General features: G+C 41.0%; 1 protein-coding gene across 2 annotated transcripts in view; it reads left to right on the forward strand.

Annotated features, from left to right (window-relative positions):
* RFX6 (regulatory factor X6) overlaps positions 1–18,668 on the forward strand; it is a 30,120-nt gene that overhangs the window by 8,401 nt on the left and 3,051 nt on the right. Inside the window, exons 6-18 of one of the 2 annotated variants that reach the window (XM_083497773.1) lie at positions 314–341; positions 3,135–3,242; positions 4,979–5,056; positions 5,150–5,263; positions 5,707–5,756; positions 6,734–6,893; positions 8,075–8,219; positions 9,593–9,702; positions 12,144–12,261; positions 14,453–14,575; positions 15,745–15,954; positions 16,092–16,607; positions 18,212–18,424. In XM_083497773.1, the coding sequence (XP_083353899.1) occupies positions 314–341; positions 3,135–3,242; positions 4,979–5,056; positions 5,150–5,263; positions 5,707–5,756; positions 6,734–6,893; positions 8,075–8,219; positions 9,593–9,702; positions 12,144–12,261; positions 14,453–14,575; positions 15,745–15,954; positions 16,092–16,607; positions 18,212–18,424 (1,973 nt within the window). The remainder of the gene's footprint in view (positions 1–313; positions 342–3,134; positions 3,243–4,978; positions 5,057–5,149; positions 5,264–5,706; positions 5,757–6,733; positions 6,894–8,074; positions 8,220–9,592; positions 9,703–12,143; positions 12,262–14,452; positions 14,576–15,744; positions 15,955–16,091; positions 16,608–18,211; positions 18,425–18,668) is intronic. The other variant, XM_083497774.1, reaches the window with a different exon arrangement.

Genomic DNA, 18,668 nt, shown 5'->3' on the forward strand with positions numbered 1-18,668 from the left:
AGGAAAAACAGACCTCTATAGGTTTGCAGTCACCACTGGTATGAAAGGAAGCTAGTGCATTGGTTTGAGTGGACAATTTGTCATATAATGTTTCAGTCTCCATCACCACCGGAATTTCAGTATAGCTGAATATATATCTGCATTATTATTATTATTATTATTATTATTATTATCATCATCATCATCATCATCATCATCATCATTATCATTAACCAAGTGAAAATAGATGATAACTAGTGGGTGGTAGTACTTTTCTCAACATTTCCTAAATTTTACATCCTAATGCAAATGTGAAATATCTTGGTTTTCAAAGGTTTTCTGGAAGCAAGTTGAAGAATGAGGTGAGTAATATTTCATATGCTTTTGTAATGTGGTGGGAACATCAGATACACAGAGCCCTGCTGGTCCCATAGTGGAAGTTCCACAGTCTTTTGATGTCTGCTTCAAAAGCTCATGTAGTTGTGGCCTGTTGTTTATACTTGGTAAGAAGACTAGAAAATGCAGACTCTTGATCCAGAGGGGGAAGTGAACTCAAATTAGAGATTTAAGAACAGAACAGCTACAGGAAACTTTTGACTCCACTCAGATACAACCAAATTCAAGTTGACCTAACAACTAAACTGTACAATAGCACAATCCATATATGTGGGGCATCAACGAAGCTCTTCCCAATGTCAGCTTCCCCCAGTTTGGGGAGGACCAAAATTTTAGATTGTTTAGCAACATGTCCCCCAGGTAACATAAGGTATGAATATTTTACAGAACTACAGTCAATAATGTTCATTACATTATGCTAATTGATTATAGACAGAACTTTCCCAAGCCTCCCACGTCTACAACCTTTTTTGCTTCACTGAGACACACAGATTTGCAAATGGTTGGCTCCCCTCACCCACTGTGAAGGCAGCAGTATCAGCAAACTCCTTTATCTAAAGCATTTATTGTGCCATTCAAGACTCTGTGATTAATTGAGCCACAAATAATTGCTGTCGTGGACTCTCACATTAAGCGGGCTTACAACGAGTTCCTTCGAAGTGAAAGACACCCATGGCAAATGTGCGGCTGAGACCCAAGTCTCCAGATTCATTATTGAATTCATCATGCCAATGTTTTCTCTGCATTCGACACAAACCCACACACCACACCTCCTCCCTCAGCTCCTCTTGCCCCTCATTTTTGAATGTTTGATGGGTACTTGCATCATGATGTTTCCCAAATTACTCTTGTTTTTTTTATAAAAAAAAAACCACAAAAAACAGTCTCCAAATGCTGAGAGGTAATTGTTCAACTGCAGCCATGTTGACTCATGACAGTCTTTTAAACCACCTAATGTTTGTGTCAATACAGAATGTGAACACACATCACTTCTTTCATTTAGCTCTTTATCTGTGTTTGTGTAGCCTGATTCTTAGGTGAGGTGCAGCCTCACTATCTATATTTCTATCCTTGCTCACTTTATTTTACTTTAAATTGTTGAAAATCTAAAACAATGGTTCCCCAACCTTTACCTCTATGGACCACTTGAAAATTGCTGAGGGTCTTGGTAGACCACTTCCTGATTTTTCTACCTCTCATAGAAATCGCAATGTGCCAGATTCTTTAATGGTATTTTAGAGCTATGTTTATTTCTTTTATATTGCATTTTATGGCATTACAATTTGAATTCCATGCAACACAATAAAACACAATATAAGAAGTAAATGAAGCAATAATAAACCATTAAAAATAAAATAAAAATATTTAATGTGATGGATGTGCCATATCCTGTCTTAAACCACAAATCCACAGACAAGCCATGGACCACCTGAATGAAGCTTGTGGACCACAGATGGTTCTCAGACTACACTTTGGGAATTTCTGATTTAAAATATCCATTGACTATTATCCTTGAATCATGAGATTGGCCATGGATAGACTGCTTAGTTAGATGGCCTGATTTGTGTCACCCGGCATGCTAATTCTGAGAGTGCTGATATATAACAAATTCAAAAGCTGAGGTCACTGGAATAAATATAAAGGGATGCAATGTTCAAGCCAGACTAATGTTGCACATTCTGTGCTCCTGGTTCCATGTTGTAAACTGTAGGATCGAAAATATGGGATCCAAATAAATTTAGCTTTCAGTAGTTACCAACACATAGTTACCCACACTCCATACAAATGTTGTATCCCAGCATCTTCTAAGGGCCCAGAAATCAAAGGGAGCCTTCCTCTATGGCTCTCAATCCTTCTACCTTTTATCCCACCCAAATCCCTCTTACAAATTAAAAAGTCTGCAAAAGCTACAAAATGAATAATTTACACATAATATACAGATTATGATCATTTATCCCAATAATATGAGTTTCCTTGCTGTGGAAAGTCCTTTTTTCAGTTTCAAAATCTTTTATTTTTTTTAAAAAAAACCCACAGAAAGAAAGAAAAACAAATTAAAATATAATTCAAACATTTTAAAGGGCAGGTATGAAAAAGAAGGCAACAAGGAGAAAACACAGTTTTTGGAATCATTTCAGGAAGAAGCATCCAGGTTTTTTTAGAAAATCTGTTCCCCCTTTCCCTCTCCTTCTGTCCTTTTAATGCTTAGGGTTAGTGTAGAAACATAGGCAGGTGGGGAACTTGGAGCTATCTGGTTGGTCCAGAAAATGCCTGGGCAGATTTATTATTGTAATTCAATCTATCTATCTCTCCCTCCCTCCCTCTCTCTCTCTCTCTCTCTCTGTGTGTGTGTGTGTGTGTGTGTGTGTGTGTGTGTGTGTTTTCCTGTGTGCTAAAGCACCACCATATATATATTTCTGATTTAGTCTTCATATGCATAGATTTATTATTAATTTAATTGATTTATTCACAACTTAATATAAGCAATCTTGAAGTGATTTGCAAAGTAGAAACTTGAGAGGAAACCCAAATCTGAAGTACAAATAAATAAGAGAGAGAGAAACATACTTTAAATTAAAAAAAATGGAATCTAAATATAAAAACAAAATACTGATCAAAACAAAAGCAAAAAGTTTCATAATGCCAGCTTCATAATTCTGATCAGTAAATTTATGCCAATTAGTATGGCCAACTTTTATCCTGCTAAAATTGCGGCTGGTTGTTGGCGTGAAGATGTAATATTGTTTTCCATCTTATAGGGTGGATTCACTCGGAAATATTCACTGAGCTCCAAAACTGGGACTCTCCTTCCAGAATTCCCCAGCGCCCAACACCTTGTACTGGATGGGTGCATCTCCAAAGACAAGGTAAAAATGTAAAGTGATAATATATTGAACTAAATCAGCTCCTTTTTATTCTGTCTCTTCCCTTGAAGGCTTCACAGTAGTAGTGACATGAAACAAGTAGAAATATCTATAATCAAACAAACTTGACTGATTTATAGTGGGAGCAAACCTCTATTATCTCCTTTTAACTGGCTCTCCGGTGGAAAGTGGTTAAATTATTTACATATTAACTTGCCTAATATTTTAAAAACAGGTGGTATTTGCCTTAAGAAGGGCAAAACAAAGAAATAGTTAGGAGTACTATCCATTCCAAATACCAATGGATTAATTTAGCACTGATAAGATAGGAGCAAACGACTGGGGCAAATTATTAAGTGGATTTTTCCTCCTGCCTAGTTTTGTCAATGAACGGAAGATAGCACACTTGTACTTACTGATTATTTTTAAATTATGTACATGTGGAGTTTATATGACAGAAAATAGCACTGGACATTTCAGCTAGCAGATTGGGTTCATTTCTTTGTAAATCTTTGTGAACAATCACATAAAATGTAGACCTTTATGAACAATCTCACTGAAAATGTTTCACAATTTTGGCTTATTGTCCATTTGATCATTGGGATCTCCCAGACTTTCCCAATTGTCATTAAAAGCCTGAGATATGCTTTGGATCCCACAGGAGTCCATGAAAATGTAGACACTGGTTTCTATGGAGACACTTTAAGCTTGGAAAGGTGCTCTACCTGAAGCATACAACATGTCCTTGTTGTAGAAGATACAGTCTGCATATGCCAGGCAAATTAGCGTTTAAAATAATTTTATAGCTTTGACAAAATCTTCATGATCCTGTTTGATTGGATGGTCCAGATCAACCTTTACAGCAAGATGATGTATAACATTCAATTACCAAAATGCCCATTTTGGAGATTAAAGTCAGAAATCAGCATTTGAATTTTAACAGAAGAACCCAACTTGGAATGTTCAGTTTCAAATGCTAGTCACTTTCTGCTCCTTTGATTGGACAGTTTATCTTGCTCTATACTTCTAACTCTGTTCTGTGTTACATCAAGAAGCAGAAGGACAGAGCATGGCAAAGCTTTAGCTCCAGCCTGAGTATTGTAGTGCTTGCTGGATTGAAATCATGGCTTAGCCATGACAAATCACTCCTTAGCCTTCTTAAGTCATTTATTTCTATGCAAAAGATTTGTGTTTGAAGCCCATGAGAGATGCTGCCACTCAATGCTAGCAATCGATGGTCTGATTCAGTAGAAGGCAATGTCATATGTGCTTATGATAGTTGGATAGGTTTGCTGTGAGGGCAAATGAGGCTTCCAAGACACTTTGAAAATCTTACATAAATGGTAAATTGCATAAATTAACAACTAAGTGATCACCTCGCTTGAGTGCAATGCTCAATTCCATACATTATTATTTTGTATTAGATCAGCTTTCACAGTTAATGCAAAACTGCACTATGATACTTACTAAATTCCTGTAGAAGAGGTGAAAGTTTGTGTGAAGGGCCTTAGCTCAGTGGTAGAAAACATGCTCTGCATGCAGAAGGTTCCAGGTTCAGTCCCTGGCATTTCCGGGGGGAAATGGGAAGTGGTCCTGCCTGAAACCCAGGAGAATTTCTGGCACTCGGTGTCAACAATACTGAGACTGAAGGACCAATGGTCTGATAGTATAAGGTGGCTTCTTATGTCTCTGAATTTCATTTGATTTTAATATTTATTTATTTTTAATTCCTGAAATAGGTAGATACCCTCATCATGATGTACAAAACCCATTGTCAGTGTGTCCTGGACAATGCCATTAATGGAAACTTTGAAGAGGTAAGGCTCACTTGAGTATGTACCTAGCACTTACCTGTACAAGGTCATGGCCATCATATCATTCATATCTGTGCTCTGCTTGCTCTTCCATAGATCCAACATTTTCTATTACATTTTTGGCAAGGAATGCCCGACCACCTCCTCCCCCTGCTTGAAAACCCTGTGATCATTGACATCTTCTGTGTTTGCGACTCAATACTATACAAGGTGTGTTCCATGTTAACTAAAGTGGAGAATGGAAATCTTGTCCCAAGCTAAGTCCTCACTGAAGTGAGAAGCTTCAGTCTCCATACAGGGTTCATGTGACTGAATACTCCTCCATACAAAAATAATTAAAATCACTGCAGATAGAAAACAGGAGTGCCAGGGTTCCTTTCTAGTTTTTTATCAGGAGTACCACCTATAGTGGAATGGTTTATGGGGAGGGAAGTGAAATGTTAAAGTTTCTACAAACTTTTGAGTGAAGTGTTAAAGTTTCAACAAATTCTTCAGTCTGTTAACTTTTAATGATTGTGAATGGTTGTTGAAATAATCTCTTATGTGAAGACAAAGCAATTTTAAGGAAGCTTTAGTAAGCACCAGTTTATTCCTCCTACATTGGAATGTGTTGGTGTTTGAAAATTGTTCATTTTCCTGCCACTTTATTCAAGGTCCTTACAGATGTACTCATCCCTGCAACTATGCAAGAAATGCCAGAAAGGTGAGCAATTACTTGCATAAGATGATGTTGATTGAATAATAAAGGTGGACATTTTGATAACTGATATGGAAGGTGAGGGAGGAATTACCATTTTTAAAAAACGTTGATCTTTTGACACCTAATGACGTGAATTCTTGTAGTTGAACAGGGAGCATCTTGATGGACAGCAGTGTTTCACTTGCTAATTTCAGTTGCATTTATTTCTTCTCATCCAGCAAGGGCAATCAAATTCTCTATGTACAAAAGGGCAGTATGTGAGTGGTTCCTTATGCTGAATCTCCGCCATCAGCAGACAGGGCTGTATACAAGTTCCCCCTCGCTAGTTTTGGACTGTACACATACCACAAAACAAAGAGTTAGTTAACACTTTCAGCTTTGCCAATGCTGATTGCGAGCTAAGGAAAAATTGCATTCAACCTTCCCTTCCTAAACAGCTGTCTCAGTGTTCATTATCTATACAGTGATATGCAGTATTAATATGGTTTTTTTAATGGTGTCTGTTGGATATATTTGTTTAGGCTGAATTGTTTTGTATTGTTTCATTCCCTGTTGTTTAATGCAGTGTCAAGTAAGGTTGAAGGCTTAATATATTTTGATTGGATAGGATTGCAGTGGCAAATGTTGATTTAGCTAAAGCCAGAACCCATTGCACATTGCTACTTTGCCATGTCAGGCAATAGCTGTTGGGCTGCTGGGAGAGTAGATTTGGCCCATCTTGTTATGCTGGTGCAGAATAACACCATGTGACACTTGCCATTGCTTCCCACTGTGTTGCTAGTCTTGTGCATTTATTTGCAAATGCAATGGGTCTTGAGTTTTGGCCACGTGGCTTTTGAGACTTCAAGCAGCTAGTCTGGCTTGTGTTGGTTTATCAAGTATGCAGCTTAGATTGTCCAACATTTTTGTTCAGCTGTTCTTGATTATGACAAAAATCAATACAGAAGTTGATTCCAATCTACTATTTTCCTTTTCATTAGTTTGTTGGCTGATATAAGAAATTTTGCTAAAAACTGGGAACACTGGATTGTTTCATCACTAGAAAATCTACCAGAAGACCTTGCAACAAAGAAATTACCCATAGCACGAAGATTTGTATCTTCGCTGAAGCGTCAAACCTCCTTTCTGCACTTAGCTCAGGTAAATCTAGAATAAAGGTCAGAGCACTGCACGTATGATGAAGAGAGTGACCTGAAAGTTTTGACAAGAGACATTGGTTTTTGCCACTGGTGCTCTAGTTGTCTCAGCAATTGCTTCATTGCCCTCAGCCCTGGGGAAAACCATGCGGCCACCTAGGCTCCATCTAGGCTCCATCTGAGAGGGAACTTTGGAGCCAGACAATCAATGCCCTGGTTAACTCCACATTCCAGTGGGCTACCAGGGAATCAGCAGAGGCCATCCATGTGGGATAATATATCCCCTACCACTCTCTGCAAACCATTTGGATCCATTGAGTGGTGGTGATGGACCATTGTGAGAAGTGAAGTTACAGGGAACCAGGCAGAAGGCCTTCTCAGTAATCGTGCCCACCCTGTGAAACACCATCCCATCAGATGTCAAAAAGATAAATAATTATACGACCTTCCATAGAAATCTGAAAGCATCCCTGTATTCAGACTTTTTTTATGTGTAGTGTTCTGTTTAATGTGTTATGAGGCATGCAGGCATCAGAGGTTGGCCAACCTGCAACCCATTATATATTTGTGCTTGGATTCTATACAAAGCTTGAGGTGGATATCTGTAGGTTAAGAGAGAACTGCTCCTCTCCATGCATTTGGTGAATGTGCAATAATGGCAAAGAGAGGAAAGAACACTTCTAGGCAGGAAGGGTAACAAACCATTGTTGCAAAGGTGCTAGGAACCTCTTCCCTCAGGGGAGCCCTCTTTGCTCATTCTCCTCTGAATTGGTCCTGGCCAACTGACCATTTTCACTAACACATTGTTATTTACCAACCCACCTACCTCTCTCAGGGCTGTAGATTCACAAGCAAGAGCTGGTGAGAACAGTTGCTGCCACTGATCAAGTGCTTTCAGGCAGCCCAGACCTGCTCTGTGCTTTCTGATGGTGCAGCTTTACCCCCAGCTAATTTCGTTGCATCTGAAACTGAGCAGACACCAGTTATAAGAACTGGGCTTGCTATTTCAGTGTTCATTCCATATTTTTTTTTCTATGTCAGAAAACATTAAGGGGGCAAAAAATAATAATACTGATTCTGTATGGTCTTCTGAACATAAACATAAAGAGAAACAGTAGTGCCATCTCCCCACCCATCTCCATTAGCATTTTCAGCATAGTTTTTTCCCCTGTTGCCTATTCACAGATTGCTCGACCAGCTCTTTTTGATCAACATATAGTGAACGCCATGGTTGCTGATATTGAGAAAGTAGATCTGCACAGCATTGGATCTCAGGCATTGCTCACAGTCTCAGGAAGCATGGTTTCTGAGGGAGAGGGCTACGTTGAATGTAAGTTGCTGGTCAAGGGAGGAATCATTGCTGTTCCCCACACCCAGGGAATTTCTTTTAAAATATGTTACATTAAGACTCACATTTAAACCTTTCCTGTCCTGTAACAATGTTTCACCACTTAAGAGATTTTTGAAATCTTAAGTGGTACAGAAATGTTTTAAAGAAAGAAAGAAATATTAATAATGATGTTAATAATGTCCGAGAGAAGTCAGAAGAAAAATCAAATGATTCCCAGGCAATATAGGTTTAATTTTGCTTTATCCAACAGCTTAAGTCTAAGGTGATTTGTGTCTCATGTGTGAAAATAGGCCTTTAACCTGTGGATGTTTACTACAGGTGCCTGAAGCTGCATGGAAGCAAGAGCTTCTCAGTTCACTTAAATGTTGGGAGAAGCTCTTTCTCATTCCATGCACATGGTGGCCACTGATATTGAAGAACCTGGTTTGGGAATGTGATAGAGGCAGCTGATTGTATACAACTGAAAATATTATTTGGAAAAAATCAGCTTCACTCTATTACTGAACCATCACTTTTGATATTTCAGACTTTTGCTGAAATCGTTACAGGATCATTGGCATCCTGATTTTATCTCTGGCTTGTTATGATGACCTGGCTAATTTTTCCTTTTGTCTGGCTACACTCTGTGATCTTTGTGTGGTCGTTAAAAGTATTTCACTAAGGAATAATAAGTTTCAGAGTTAATGAACTCGTTTTTGTTTCCTTTCTTAAAGTAATGTTTTTTTCTTTTTAAGACACGTTTACATTTTCAGTGCCATTTCTTTTCCTCTTCTTTTTTTACTCCATTCTTCTGTTCTGCTTGCATAGCTTTATCATTGCTGTGAGACAGGAAAAGACTGGTTAATCCACAGGAGAAAAATTCCACAGGGTGCATGTAGCCCCACCATTGACTGCTGAGGTAGCTTGCTCTAAATCAAGAGGAGTGCCCTAGCCATTTTTCGCCTGAAGGTCACATTGACATGTTACAAACCCTCTGGAGACCACATGCCAAAGTGGCAAGGCATTAAAGTCTACTTAGTCAGGGTAGCTGGTATAAGACTGGGTACAACTAAACCATTAAGAGTTTATGGCATTTTATTCCTGTGTTTCTCAAAATTGCTATAAGGGTGTATTCCAAGCAACAGCTAAAACTACTCGGTTGTATCTAGCTAAGACATACTCAAAATAGGCCCATTGAATTCAATGGACTTTATTTTGATGAACTCAAGATGCTGTCTTCTCATTTCACCTCTGCAGCTCTAATTCTTCCCTTTCCTTTCCTTTACATGCTCCAAAACTATCAATGACTGGTGAGTGGCTTTCTCTCCTGTTCAGAGTAGAATGCAACTACATGTTTTCCTTTTTACATGTAGATGACTCTATTACAGTGTTCCAAGAACTGAAGGACCTTTTAAAGAAGAATGCCACTGTGGAGTCCTTTATTGAATGGCTGGATACTGTGGTTGAGCAAAGGGTTATCAAGGTAAGCCCCAACTGAAATCAAATTGTTCCTGATAAAGTCTATTCCTCTTGTGAACAGCATTCTTCCCTCTCATGGTGCCCAACTGGCACCTTCCCTTCCTGGAGGTGGGGATACAATGGGAAACTGTGGTTTAACCAGTGCTTTTTTCTGGGGGGGATGCAGGGGTACATACCCCTAAACATTTTGTGTTGCCCTGACCTACCGGCCAACTGACAGACCAACATGCCAGCTGTCTCCTTAGTAGCAGCGCAGACTGGAGCTCCGTCATCCTCCCCACCAGTGCCCAGGGAGGGGAGTCTGGGGCAGCTGCCATGGAGGCAATGGCGCTCCTCCTCCTCTTGCCGGGCTAGAGCCAGCCAGCGAGCACTTGCCCCTCCTCGCTCAAGCCGACCCTGCCATTGCCAGGGGCCTTCCTGTCCTCTCAGCACTGCTGCTGCCACCTTGAGTCCCTCATCCGGAGGTTGGGGGGAGGAAGGGGAGAGGAGATGGGGAGCAGCCAAAATGAGAGTACCCCTAAACATTTTTTGGGGGGGAAGCCCTGGGTTTAACAAACCAGAAAGCAATGCATTAAGACACACTGGATGAGGGCACACAAGGTAACAGTTTGTTGGACTGGGACTATTACATCTGAACTGAATCCAATGTATTGTTAGGCTTCAACTTGATAGAAATAAGTCAGGCATATGTCAGAGATATTGCAGGTTTGGTTCCAGGCCAAATATTTCAATAAAGCAAGTCACCCAATTCTTTGTGTATGTCCCAGTACATATAAATTTTATGTTTGCACTATACTGTAGTCTATTAAGCCAGGCCTCCCTGGCTGCAGGGGCAGGAGGGGGGAAACCCAGCTTCAGCCCTAGCCACCTCCGGCCATATGGTCAGAGGGGGGCAACAGCAGCAGGGGGGTGGGCTGACTGCAGTTGCACCAGCATCCTCATAAGAGTCAATGAGGTACGCCTGTACTTTGTGAGAAGACCTTAAGGTCTCAGAATCCATACACTATCACTATACAATTCAAATGATCATTAAGCCCTCTGATTCAAAAATGAATTGAAATATTGCAGAGTAGAATGGCATTCTCACCTCTGTTTAGCTAATCTTTAGATAATCACTGTTAAACAGAGGAAGCAAGGGAGGGGTGGAATTGTCCACCATTCAGCATCTGTTGCAGAACATTGTTCTAGGGCAAACAGGTATAGTTTCCAGTGTTTTCCTCCCACGTCTGGAAAAAAATGCTGAACAATTTACTGTATGAATCAAGATTAGCTGAGTAAGAGGTAATGATTTACAGAACACGTAATCCTTCCATTGCCCTCTACCTTCTGTTCAGCTAAAAGTGCAGGGCCTCTCTCCGTCACACCAAATGGCTTCCTTTTGTTTGCTGATTGAAAAAGGGGCAGCTCGTCATGTTACCACAAGCTGCTGCTGGGTCCTGGCAAGGGAGGCAGTGTCAGAGCGTCTTTCAGCGCCTGGACACAGAAAGGACTGACAGATTGATAGCACAATTTCTTGCGGGGATATTGTGGGGTGTTGCTGGGCAGGGGTTGTTGCTGTGAGTTTTTTGTATCTTTATTTTAGATTTTGTTGTGATTTATTTGGGTTGGTTTTGTATTTTTAAATGTTTTGTTTATTGTATATGGCTGCTTTTGCTATGTTGTAGTTGCATATTTTTTTCATGTTGTAAGCCTCCTTGAGCTTGGTTTGAACTGTGGAAAGGTAGCATACAAATAAAAGTATGTATGTATATATATATATATGTATGCATGCATGCATGCATGGCAAGAGACAGAAGCAGGCCCTGATATCCATTATGTGTCTCTGCAGGCACATCGGTGATGCTGCAACCATTATTTAGAATGGAGTGTAAAACTGCTTAGGCTGTTGCAGCCTTACTGATGCAGTGGGGTTTACGCAGAAGCAAATCCCTCTGTGCTCAGGGGTGTAAGATCACAGCCTTGAAGGTCCTTAGTTTGGGGCCTGGATTGTGCTCTCCACTTCTTAGAAAACATTGTTTTCTCCCAACATCAAGTGAATACACTCTTGACTGATGTTCACCTTGCAGCAGTAGGTTACAAAATTATGGCCTGTATGAGGCACAGCCATCATGGTACCCTCCAGATGTTTTGAATGACATCTCCCATAATCCTTGACCATAGGCTCCTTAATGATTGGGACTGATGGGAGTTGGAGTCCAACAACATCCAGAGGGCAACCATGTTGTCACCCCCTGGTCTATACTAACGATAACTGGTTTTTGATAAAGCCAGTTGTCAACACACAGTCTTTAAGCCTGTCACTACAAGCAAGATGCATGGGCATTGGTCTCCAGAAATACTGTACTGCACAGCAGGATGGGTATGTTATGGTTTCCACTATATGTGGATTTGGTTTTCATTTCTTTTCTCTCCCCCACCCACCCACCTCCCTGCCATTTTGTTTAGGCAAGTAAGCAGAATGGTCGATCCCTAAAGAAGAGGGCACAAGACTTTCTTCTCAAATGGAGCTTTTTTGGAGCTCGAGTAATGCACACTCTCACTTTGAACAACGCATCAAGTTTTGGTATTTGATTTTATTCAAATTCTTTGTTTTCCTATTTAAGTTATGGCAAGGTGTAACCAGGGGCCCCACCAAATTAAATGAGGTGGGACGCCCATTTAGGTGGTGTCAAAGTCACACAGATGAGCCTATTTTCCTAGAAGCTAAACAGAAGTCCTCTCGAATCCAGACATATAGAGACTAGTTGTGATTACTCAGTGGTGAGAAGTATTTTCTACATATGGTCAGTGGTTGTTACATTACTTTTCTAGGACTGAGCCATGGCATTAAAAATAAATTTTAATGTTAGGCTCTGGTAGGCCCTGGCTGCAACCAAACTTTTGTCTTTATCTGTGTGGTTTATATAACTGGTTCTTTTAATTTTAGAGAAAAAAGTGATTTTGTTGTTGAGATGCTGAGTGATTTTCTTTTACTTCCATGTAACTAGAAGCAAGTTTTTCTTGATGTTTTTGTTGGTGTACTTATGTTATTGCTTTTTGGCAATGGGTTTGTATTTATACCATTAAAAGGCATAGATGCCACGATTCATGCCATGTTTAATTTCTACATGAAAGGTGATGGGACTAAGCTTTGTCTGGAACTTGTGCTCACAACCTCTCATATGGAAGTCCCTCCCTATCTACATATGTGTACATAGGATTTGTCTTAGACCGAGTCAGACTATTGGTTCATATAGCTGAGTATTGTCTACAATGACAGCCAGTGGCTTTCCAGGGGTTTAGGCAAGAGGATTTTCCAACCCTGCCTGGAGAAGCCTGTCACCTTTTGTATGCAAACCATATACTGTGTTTTTAATATGTCCAGTCAATCAATCAATCATTTTATTTGTATGCCACCTTTCCAAAGTTAAAACCATGCTCAAGGTGGCTTACAACATATCCAAAAAATAACAACATAGCAAAAGTAGTCATAAATAATAAACAAAACATCAAATGTTACACAACCCAATTGAATAATTTCCACATAAATAATTTGATACAAAATAAAGATACAAAGAATTATCCACAGCAACAAGCCCCTGTGAACAGTCATAAGAAACACCCTGCAGCCTCAGCTTTTGTAGCTGGAGTCAGTCAGAGCCCCACCCTCCCAGTCCAGGTGGGGAAAGGCCTGCAAGGCAGGGAGCAGGTCTTCCAGGACTCACAACCAAGATGGGCCTCAGTCATTCCCTATATACCTAAGTGTATAGAGAAGAGGTGATTTCACCTTAGAGAGCATTTTATTCTCTACATGTTCACAGGCACTTTTTCCTTTATAATTCTTATACAAACCCTGGAGTTAGGGATGGAGAAACTCGATTCATTTACCTTTCAAAATTCAAACTTACCTGAATGTTGTGATGCAGTTCTGCAACAAACCAGCGTTTGCAAAAAAAATGCATATATTTGGGTGCATAAATGCATGTAATGTATGCACAAAAAGGAATATATTAGTGAAAAGAATACAAAAAATACAAAAATAAATCATGTTAGGGAAAATTGCTTGTATGTTAGTAAAAACTGTGAATAAACATGTTTATAAGAAGAAATTGCTGATGAATTTTTCATACTTTTAAACTGAAAAATGCTCCAAAATTGGAGAACTGAATTTAAGATTGGAGAAACGAGAAACTGAGAGAACCAATCTTGATAGACCCTTCAGTCCCTACCAGGAATAAATGATTGTTGTTGTTTTTTAATGACAGCTCTATCATCTCAAAGAGCCCCTAGCCACTGCTAGGAATTATCTTTAAAGTGTTGTTAAGTCAAGATTTCATGACAATGTGCTCATTTTCTTACTCTTATTCTACAGAGGTCTGCTAGCAAGACTCTGCCAACTACTTTCTTGTTGTTTAGTATAAGGGAAACTGAAATATAGCAAACCCGGACTCTTGTCTACAGAGTTCAGCTTTATCTTACTCTAATGTATGCCCTCTTCAAATATAAAGCATATCTCACTTTCATCAGTGTTGTACTTTGATGTCATTAGTGGCCAAATAACCTACAGGACAGTCAACATATTGAGCTTGGGGGGCCAGTGCAGAGCAAGATTAGAGTGAGAAGTTAAGCACTGCTTCTTGTTGGTCTTAGCAGGTCATTGAAAGTCCAACAATTATTTGTTTGTTTCATTTGCTTCTTGTAGAGTGTTGAGAGATGGTCACCAAGATAACTTTATGACATACACTCTCTCTCTCCTCTTTTCTCCCCCTGCAAAGGTTCATTTCATTTGGTCCGCATGCTTTTAGACGAATACATCTTGCTTGCCATGGAGACCCAGTTTAACAACGACAAAGAACAAGAACTCCAGAATCTGTTGGACAAGTATATGAAGAATCTGGGTAACTAGGATTGGTCGTTTATAACCCTGAGAGTTCTGAAGCTTTGATGATGTTCACACTTGTTTGTGGTTAGGCAATGGTAGCCAAGCTGATTGGTTGTTTTGACATATTTAAACAATTATTCTTCCATACCTAATATTGGCAGGGTGATTTGTTTATTTAAGTTTCTCTTGGGATGGATGATAGATTAAGGCTGCAGTCTTAAACACACTTATTGGGGCATAAGTCTCACTGAACTCAGTGTCCACACACGTTTCTGAGCAGGCATGCATAGGACTGTGCTGTTATAAAACGAAACTAAAATTAAAACAGATTGCTCCCCTCTTGTTCCTATTAATTCACCTTCAGTCACAAAATGCCAAACCTAAAAAGGTCTTACAAAATGTCATGTTGGTGCTTGAGCTAAGGCTTTGGTGAGCCCCTGGAGGTGGGAGGAATTCCAAGTTGCAGAGGCTGATTCTGAAAACAACTTTTGGAAATGGCAGAGGGATGATGAATCAAGAAAGGTAACCTTCAAGAACATCCTAGCTGGTCATAGAGAAGAAGGCTATCTCTTGGATATATTGAGCCTTTAAATAATACCCTGAGGAGAATAGGTACCCATTGTAAACCCTGAAAAAGTACTATATGATATGTAAAAGAGTACTTAAAAAAATACTCAGGTACCAAGCAATATGGTTCTTTTTAAACATACCTAACCAGTTTATATTGTCCAACAACTCTGTTCCTATTACGTTTGATTACTGTGCACAATCCTCTCTGGTTCACCGCTAGCTGTATAGCTCAGTCGGTAGAGCACGTGACTCATAATCTCAGGGTTGTGGGTTCAAGTCCCACACTGAGCAAAATATTCCTGCATTGCAGGGGGTTGAACTAGATGATCCTAGTGGTCCCTTCCAGCTCTACAATTCTATGGTTCTCTGGTGATATGCCTGAGTCCCAAAGACACAGGGTTGCTCATGCATCTCCTCCTCAAGGGAAAACCTCGCTTAACACTGCCCACCGTACACTTCAAGTGTGTGGTCTTTCACAGCAGATATTTAAGAAGTGTTCCTGAATGATCGACCCATTCTTACATTTTCATAATTCATCTAAATATATAGCAGTATACACACACAGCAGTGCATACTCTTACTTCACACTTTATGAATCCCGTCTTATTTTTCCAGATGCCAGTAAAGCTGCTTTTACTGCATCCCCGAGCTCTTGCTTCCTAGCGAACCGCAGCAAGGCTGGTACACTTTCCAGTGATGCTTCAGTGAAAAATGAATGCCTAGTGGAGCAAGCCTATTTTCCTCTGCCAACCAATCAGCACAGCGGCATGTCCTCTGGTCTGAATCCTTTCTCCATGGGGAACCCTGAAAATATGCAGCTAACAGGTAGGAAACAAATCCCCACCACCCACCCTTTATCCTTTCCTCATATTTTCCCTGTGTAGTAGTGGGCAGTGCTATGGAAAGGAGCTGTATACCATGCAGACCATTCCTCTACTCTACTCTACTGTTTGTTTTCCCAGGTCAAACGGAGCTCTCTCAAAGCACAGGTCATCTCATGACTCCGCCCATATCTCCAGCCATGGTTGGCCGAGGAAGCGTCATCAACCAGGGACCGATGGCAGGCAGGCCTCCTAGTGTGGGTCCACCGCTGTCATCTCACTCCCACTGTGCATCTTATCCGGAGCCCCTGTACCAGACTGTGCCACAAACCAACCAAAACTTTTATGGAGTCAGTGCTGGTTACCCAGTCATGTTCAGGACCCAGACTCACCCATCTTCTGCACCCTATCAGCACAGGGCAGAGGCCAGCCATTTTGCAGCCAGCAATGAGCAGCAGCGCTTCTCCAGAGACTACTTCAGCAGCAGCTGCGCTGTATCTCCATACAGCACGAGGTCACCCCCTAACTATGGGTCCTCTTCGACAGTACAGGAGGCACACAGCATGCAATTTCTGAACAGCGGGAGCTACAACTTCATGAACAGTCCAGCAGCTAGCTCTGGTCAAGGATCGTCATATTCCTCAAATGCTTCCAATGGTACTAAAATGTTCAGATTTTTTAAATTATTGATTTCCATTTATCTGTACTTCTTCCCTAGTGCTCCAAAATTTATATATATTCTCTCTAATACAACTTCTGGAAGTGATAGGCATTTTGGGACACATTCTTAACCTGACCTCCCTGCTGGTGGGTCTTAGTGGAGTGGTGGGGCCACCATGACATCTGCAACCCTGCTGCTCATGGAAGCAAGACGATTGGACCTAACACAGTTGTGCATCAGCAGTGAGCTCAGGGTGCAGTGGATCTTGGCCAGCGGAGCACCATCTTTTCTCTGCCCCCTGGGACCCATTTTTGGGTTGTCCTCTGGGTCCTGGTGGCAACGAGTCTTCCAGTAGACCTTCCACTTGCCCATTTGCTGGGTGGAAGAGGGAGAGCAGTGCTGACAAGAGGCCATCTTAGCCCACAGAGCTCAGTGGAGGGACACTTCTGCTCAGTCCAAGCCAGCCTGGCATAAAGGGTGGTTTGGATTGCTTTGTTAGTCTCTGGCAGCATAAACAGCAGTGAGTCTTGTGGCATCTTCCAGGCTTGTATTGTAAAGTACGTTTTTGAGGACAAGAATTCTCTTTCATGGTTCTCTGCTCAAAACAAACCAGAAATGGATAAAAGGTCCCTGGTTTCTATTTAGCAGGAGCTCATAGGATAGGTTTCTAGATAATACCACTGTCTGCTGCTGAGTAAGAATTTAAGAAGAGCCCAACTGGATCAGGGCAAAAGTCCATATATAGTTGAACATCCTGTTTCTCAAAGCCAACCAAAAGCCTCCTCCAGGAAGCCAACATGCAGGACATAAAATCAATCACCTTCTTCCATTGTTGTTCCCAAGCAGTTGGGACTGTGAGGCATGCTGCCTCTGCCTTTCAGCCCCCAGCATGGTGTAGGGGGACCAGGTGGTAATACTGGACAGCATCGTGAGATGATGGAGAAAGCAAACATTCAGCTGCTTGGAGGCTAGCATAACTGAGTACAGCTCTCTGATCTTATGCCCATTTGTGATCTTATGGTAGCTTCTCAACAGCCACACACCTTCAAGATGTTAATTTGAAATAATTAAGTATGCCCAATTTTTTTGACCAAACTGTGTGAGAACAGAAGTGCCTGGCGTGCTCTGGTCCATGGGGTCACGAAGAGTCGGACATGACTAAACAACAACAAAATGCCCAATTTATTCTCTGCCACCATTGGTCACCCTCTGGTAAGGGTAACAGGTCTCCCACCCACCCCACTCCCATTCAGATGCTGGTATCCTCCAGCAAATCATCTCACTAGCCATTGCTGCTCCAGCATTTAGAAGTTACTGGCACACAAGTTTCCCTGGTTAAAACTGCTGCAAATCACAGAGATGCTACTTCACACAAGCAGCTACCAGATGGAGGGGTGATGCTGTTTGGTTTCTGCAGCTTGTCCATCTTTTTGTCTTTCTTGTATCCATAACTATATCTCCATATCCATATCTGTGCACATTCACTGTAGACATGGAACTTTAATTTTATTTGAGTGCTATAAGGCAGAATTCTAGATGATCTAATGCTCATATAACAGTTGTCTATTAAACCTAATATACACTTATTGTCTGTCAACAGGGTTCTATGGGAATAATATAAATTACCCGGAATCCCATCGGCTCGGGTCAATGGTGGATCAGCATGTTTCAGTCATCAGCAGCATCAGCAGCATTCGACCATTGCCTCCATACAGTGACATTCACGATCCACTTAGCATCTTAGAGGATGCTGGAAGGAAACAGGGAGCATCATATTATGCAGATGCCTCGATAGCCTGTCAGAACCCTCTAAGTAAGTAGGTCTGATGGCAGAACAAGAACTCTAAATCTTCTCATGTTTTGGACTGGGCCAACAACTGGATGGGAAGAAGAATACTGCTGACTGGCCATGCACATTAACCAAAAGTGAGAACAGGTTCTGTGCATGCACAGCTGTACGCGCATAGGACTTGTAGTACTTGGAATGGTGGAGCCCACTTGCAATGGCAAAGCCTGCACACATACAACAGTATATGAGTTGGGTCTGTTCTCACTTT

The sequence above is a fragment of the Podarcis liolepis genome (assembly GCF_965112155.1).
Source record: "Podarcis liolepis genome assembly, chromosome: 3".
NCBI lineage: Eukaryota > Metazoa > Chordata > Lepidosauria > Squamata > Lacertidae > Podarcis > Podarcis liolepis.